The sequence below is a fragment of the Sorghum bicolor genome, chromosome 8, assembly GCF_000003195.3.
Source record: "Sorghum bicolor cultivar BTx623 chromosome 8, Sorghum_bicolor_NCBIv3, whole genome shotgun sequence".
NCBI classification, from domain to species: Eukaryota; Viridiplantae; Streptophyta; class Magnoliopsida; order Poales; family Poaceae; genus Sorghum; species Sorghum bicolor.
The window spans coordinates 52,815,588-52,822,466 of NC_012877.2; the positions used below are offsets into that span (position 1 = coordinate 52,815,588).

A 6,879-nucleotide genomic window follows, 5' to 3' on the forward strand; every position below is an offset into this window, starting at 1 on the left:
TGTCGGCGTCCTCGGCTAGGCGCATCCTAGCGGCGGCGGTTGCAGGCAGGGGCTCCCTGGCGGCGGCGGTCGCAGGCAGGGGCGCCCTGGCGGCGGTGGTGGCGGGTAGGGGTGCCCTGGCGGCGCGGGCAGGGGCTCCCTGGCGGCAGCGGTGGCGGGCAGGGGCGCCCTGGCGGCGGCGGTCGTGGGCAGGGGCGCCCTGGCGGCGGCGGTGGCGGGCAGGGGCGCCCTAGCAACGGCTGTGGCGGGCAGGGGCGCCCTGGCGGCGGCTCGCTCGCGGGCCGAGGCGTCCTGGCGGCGCGTGGGAGGGAGTCGGGCAGAGGAATCGAGTGGGAGGGAGTCGGGGCTGAGGCGTCCTGGCGGTCGCGACCTCGTTCTTGCACGCCGAGGGTGGAGGGGTGAGTGATGAGTTTGATCTGAGCGTTCCTGGCCGCAAGATGATGTTAGAGTTAATCTCCCCCCTTAATTTTGTAAATTAGATATTACTGTGTGCAATTAGTTGGGTGTACTTAGATTAGGCAATGACTGTGGGGGGTAGTTTGTTGTGTGGATTTAGGAAAGTTTTAAGTGGTGCATTATATAGTAGTGGAGAATTGACAATCATCAATGAAAACACCATCGCGATTACTCCCCTAACCCAAGGTCGTTAACATGGCTCCGTGAAAGCCCTAGTTTAGTTTTGGATAATTGATGAAACCCTAGTACTAACCTCTATGCTAAGTGTGTGTAGACTTAATGAGGTTGGTACATGCCAAGTGAAGGAGCAAGTGATGATCATTGTGATGATGGTGATGACCAAAAGGTGATCAAGTGCTCAACTTGGAAAAGAAGAAAGAGAAAAACAAAACCCTATGGAGATCAAGGCAAAGGTATTGCTTAGGGTTTTGGTTTTGGTGATCAAGACACCATAGAGGGTGTGATCACATTTAGGATAGATAGCCGTACTATAAAGAGGGGAATTCTTTGGCTAAGCGGTTATCAAGTGCCACTAGGTGTCATTGTTCTTGTGCATGCATTTAGAACTCAGTGAGCTAACTTAACTCCTTCGAAGAAAATGTTTGTGAAAATGCTAACACACGTGCACACTTGTTGGTACACACTTCGTGGTGTTGGTACACTTTGAGAAGGAGGTGGAGTTTGAAGGGTAGAGAGAGGATGGGTTCCTCTCTCCCTCCCGCCGAGCTTGCGAGGCGGGGTTCGGCGCTCTTCGAGAAAATGAAGTGCATATTTTCTATTACGCCGGTGGGAGTTTTGGAGAAGTCGCGGGAGTGTTTCACCGGACGCTGGCCACTGAGGCACCGGACGCTAAGTCTGAGCATCCGATGCAGACAGTGCCTGGCCCAGGTAGGGTAAGGCACCGGACGATAGGCACCGGACGCTGGCTTGAGCGTCCGGTGGTGCGCGTCCGGTGTGCGGGCGTTTTGCGACCCTCTCTGCGCCTGGGTCCGGTGAGCACCGGACGCTACCGGTGCTTAGCGTTCGGTGACCTGCAGGTTTGCAGAACTCTCTGCGCATGAGTCTGGTGTGCACCGGACGCGCGCGTCCGGTGCTAACTTGCTCAGCGTCCGGTGCACTGCAGGTGACCGTTAGACTCTGACACGAGAAGTTCAAAAGGCGACACGTGGCTGACGTTGGAGCACTGGACGCAAGGGCTGAGCGTCTGGTGCCCCTTTAAGAGCGTCTGGTGCCTCCGAGTTTTGCCTAGTGAAAGAGCCAATGGCTCTATTTGTTTGAGGGGCTATATATACGTGTTTGGCCGGCTTGGGGCTTACTCTCTTGGCACTCTAACATACTTGACATCCTTGTGAGCCTAAGCAAACACCTCCCACTCATCTCCTTTATAGATTATACATCTTTGTGAGATTGGGAGTGATTCCAAGTGCATTTGCTTGAGTGATTGCATCTAGTGGCACTTGGGGATCGATTTGGCTGCGGTTTTCTTGTTACTCATGGTGGTTGCCGCCACCTAGACGGCTTGGAGCAGCGGAGGAGGATTGGCACGAGTTGGTGATTGTTCGTGGCCATCTCCCGGTGATTGTGAGGGGTCTTGTGCCTTCCCCGGCGAAGAGCCGAAAGGTAACTCTAGTGGATTGCTTGTGTCATTGAGTTACCTCACTTGTGGGTAGGTTCTTGTGGTGTCCTAGTGAGGACGAGGTTCGTGCTACACCTCTTAGCCACCGAACCACCAAGTGTTGGTCGACACAACGGGGACGTAGCGTGCCGGCAAGCACGTGAACCTCGGGAGAAAAATCTTGTGTCTCCATTGTGTTTGTTGATTGGATTTCTCCCGGTGATTGGACTTCATAATATTGTGATTGGTTCATCCCCTCTACGTGGTGGTATAAAGATCAAACTCTCTCTCTTACTTTCTTGCAAACTAGAGTAGCTTACTTCTTGTATAGAAACTTTAGGTAGCTCTCTTGTGTAAGTAGAGACTTAGTTCTTGTGTGCATAGTGATCATAGCAACTAGAATTGTTGGGTAGGTGGCTTGCAAACACCCCATTAGAGCTAGAGCAAAAATCTTCGCTTTGTTATTTACTAACCTCTTGCTCTAGTGTTTTTGTAGAACTTTTAAATAGACTATTCACCCCCCTCTAGCCATATTAGGACCTTTCACTCCGCCTATGACATTTTTCCCCAGCAATGCTCCTTCTCTCGACACTTCTCCTCCCCCACAAACCCTAGCATCGATTGCCGCCCCTGTTCCGCCCGCCACAACCAGCGCCATCGGGCTCCCTTGGGCCCCCTCATCCATCGCTAGTGGTCGCATCCTCCTACAACCCTGCCCCCTCCTTTGCAGCACCCGTCTCAACCTAGCTTTGGTAATGCCCCAGCTGGCCTTCCTGTAGTGGCCGAGATTAGCCAACCCACAACTGCCTAGACCATTTGTAGCGAGGCCACAGCCCGCCGACCACTCCTTCCTAGGGCAGGCTGCAGACTCCAATGCAAGGGGGTCACTGCAAGGAAGTGCACAACACGAGCGAAGGAGGAGGAGGATCAGGGGCATATTATACCTTTGTCAAAAAACCCACAAAAGTGGAGCTAGAGGTACGCTGCGTGTTAAATAGGACAAACTGCTAAAAAAAATCTCACAGTAGAGCTGCTCCATGGTGGAGTTGGTGGAGCATAATAGGAAAAAACTAGAGCAGAGCAGTCCCAAACAGACTCTAAATGTCTAGGCAGTGACAAACTGACAAAAACATAGTGTAGGTCGAACGAAGTATTATGGTGTTCTACTATAGGAGAGGAGAGAAAAAAGGAGATGAACATATTTATTTTTATTTAGATTTATCTTCTTCCTTTTTTTGATAAAGCGGATTTATCTTCTAAGATCGATTGATCAACTTGATATCCGACTGGCGCATGTGATTTGCACAGGCACACAAGTGGCATCCAGCAATAGCAAGCTAATAACGACGACACGGCGAAATCATATCATCATTAATATATTCTTTTATTTTCTGCCACTCCCTTCATTTTCTCCAATTAATCAAGACATTTTCCCTAACCTGATTGGTTGATTCTCTTGTGCTCGATTTTATTTGTGAAGACAAAAAAGAGAGACCTAGTGCCCTGGCCCTATCTATCTATCTCTGAAGAATGTTCCTTGTGCTTTTGCTTTCAGTCTATTCCATTGCTGCACCTAGAACTAGCTAGCTAGCTAGGCACATCGGGAGTTAACAAGAAATTGACACATATAAAATTCACATTCCTGTGGCCTATATATGGGCCATATTCGATTAAATTTAATGTGTACAGTTTTTTATAAGGATGTGTACAGTTATTCAGATAGTTAACTCATAAAAAGTGTAAAAATAGCACAAGTAGGGTTTAGTTAGGCTTGTAGTTAAGTTTTTGTCATGAGCCAAAATTTTGGTTTCTCGTAGTGACACACCGACTCCAGAATTGGAAGTTCATTTGTAAGAGTAACACTCAACACACTGAAGTTCTTTAATCCAAATCTTCTTACACAATTAACAAAACAATTTCTCATTTTTAAAAATAAGAAACTATACAATTGTCGGTATGGTCACTGTCTCACTAATGTGCCTCTTTGGTGGCGAGACGATGGCACATGGCACCGTACGTTTGACTTGATGAAAGACGGGCCGTCATGGTGGTCTCAAGAAGCGGGAAGGCGCTTTCCAAAAAACTTGATTCTCCCTCTTCCAAGTAGGATTGTAACAACGAGCAATTTCAAAGATCTGCTCTCCTGGTCGCCCGTGCATGTAGGCGCTCGGGATGGAGATGCTACAACATTGGCACAGTAGCAGAAAAGAGGCAAAACCGTAACTCAAATAGACATGTTTCAGGTGGTGGCAGATAGGTTATTTGCAGGCATGTCTTGCATGATCTTGTGTTGTCCCGATCATGGTATAAAACCAACTAGGTTTCCAATTTGCAAACTTAAAAGTAACCAAAAACTAAAACTTCAAAAGGAGGCTGCGCTCCCACAAAAGGTCACGAGTCAAATTTTGGTAGCCAATTCATGAAAGTGGCACATCATGCGTGTGCCCTTCGCTGTGGTCGCCTTGCGAAGGAGCACATGTGGAGTTCCCTTCTTTCTCTCCACACTAGCTAGACTTGGTGAAGTGAATAGGGCTTCCCTATTTAGGCAACGTCATCCTCCATTTTAAGTAGCAAAGCGGGACTAAAGTTTCTCCACTTCCCCATATACACACATGATCTACTTCAACTAGCAAAGTGGGGCTAAAGTTTCTCCATTTCCCCATATATATGTACGTGCACATAAATAATGGGTTTTTTAAAATTTATTTGGAATAATTGGAGGCCAGTATTAGCCACAATAACTCTAGGATTGATGTATAGGCTTGGTGAACTAACCTAGATCCTAACCCATTTGAATCATGTCCTCGTATTATGTTGCATGGCATGGTACTTTGCGAAGGTAACCCTTTCTCTGTGCAGAACAATTTCTTTAATTAGCACATGAAATTGATCGATCAAGTCAAATAGTTTGCAGAACATTATTGAATGACGAAATCAGATCTAAGAGCAGGAAAAAGTGTAGGTTTTGTGAGATTCTCATAGCTTGGTCAATACAACACAATTCCAAAGATATATTCCTTGGTCCCTGTTGGAAACACGGCTAATGCATTATCCCAACACCTAAATTGATCGGTCTCATATGCATGCACACCATCCTTTTTCAACAAAGCAATATGAGCAAACCACAGAGCATTTTGGATCCAAATCTTCAAATAACGGTACCTTGAACTCATTACTTTAGTATATATATCTTTCCAAGTCAAAGATGTACCACATGCGTGTTTTATGTATGGTCCTAGCTAGCTAGTTAGCTCTACAACTAGTTAGCCACACTACTGTTTGTACGTATATATCTTCCAGCTTATTGATTCCTTGGAACATTTTGCTTTTTCCGATCCAGAAGCTCCGAGATCAGCTAGCTCTTCGTTCAGTACTCAGCAAACTAGATCGTGCTGGGCTGTTCGAAAAAGTTGATAAATTCCATGCATGCAGATCGAGTGTGGTAGTAGACCCGGACCCGTTATGGGAAACCTAGCTAGCAGCCTCTGCAAACTCTATAAAAACCCAGCCACCCCTGTGCTCCCAAACCATCAGTAGTCTTCCATACTCCATCTCCACGACAACGTGCATCCACAGCTAGCAGGAGCTTGTTCACTGTTTTTAGAGAGAGAGAGAGAGAGAGAGAGAGAGAGAGAGAGAGAGATCAAATCAATAGTATAATGGAGCGTGTGATGCAGCTGGCGTCGGAGCGTGCGGTGGTGGTGTTCACGCTGAGCAGCTGCTGCATGTGCCACTCGGTGACGCAGCTTTTGGTGGCGGACCTGAGCGTGAACGCGCTGGTGCACGAGCTAGACAGAGACCCCAGGGGCAAGGACATGGAGCGCGCCCTGCTCAAGATGCTCGGCGGCGGCAGGGGCTCCGCCGCCGTCCCCGCCGTCTTCATCGGCGGCAAGCTCGTCGGCGGCACCAACAGCGTCATGTCGCTCCACCTCGCCGGCGAGCTCGTGCCCATGCTCATGAACGCTGGCGCGCTCTGGGTCTAGCTAGACACCAGATCCAGCACGCGTAATACGTGCATTGCTGGCCATGCATGCATATATATACGCTGCGTACGTACGTGCGTCGATCGGTGCGTGAGAAAATAAAACAGATCTATATCATATCGAAGAGTATACCAGGATGCATGATGGTTAATTAATTAGTAGTGTCAAGGGCAGGTTTTTCCCGGACGTCCTGTTCTTCTGATCATCGAGTTGACAGCAATAATTAAGGCAAAAATAACTTTCTGCGAGCTTCAAGCATGCATGCTTTTGAAGCTAGCTAGCTTCTAATTTCGTCTTCGTTCTATAGCTTCGAATCCTTTATGATGTTTTCTTTCTAATTAATTGCTATATATGGTGTGAGTGCGTGTACTGATCGATCGACCCTTCTTGACGGGTTTTTTAATATATGTATGAGAGAGTTAATTAAGTAAATATATTGGTGACGACATTTCTTATGAATATAATGTACGTCTACATATTATTACATATAATCTTGCATATCGTGCATTTTATTTCTTAGTTTGATCATTATTGACGACAAGTAAATATGAATTTATCTAAAATGTGGCAACAAATATAATTTGCTTTTGTGGAGTGTAGTATGTATGTATGTATATATATATAATTGATCTACATGGTGTCATACACTATGTATATTTACTTTAATATGAGTTACTTTTTGATATTGTAGTGCCAGAAATTTTCAATGGATCGGAAGCCACAACTTCATGGTGGAATTATATGAAACGTACGTTTTTCACAAATTCACCATCCCACGGATTTTTCTCCCCAACTTAGAGTGTTTCTCAAAAACTTTGAAAATTA

At 46.9% G+C, this 6,879-nt stretch overlaps 1 protein-coding gene across 1 annotated transcript; it reads left to right on the top strand.

Annotated features, from left to right (window-relative positions):
- On the top strand, nt 5,584–6,302 carry LOC8066301 (putative glutaredoxin-C14). The gene has a single exon (XM_002442212.2). It carries the CDS (start codon nt 5,731–5,733, stop codon nt 6,052–6,054), a length of 324 nt encoding a protein of 107 aa, XP_002442257.1. The 5' UTR covers nt 5,584–5,730; the 3' UTR covers nt 6,055–6,302.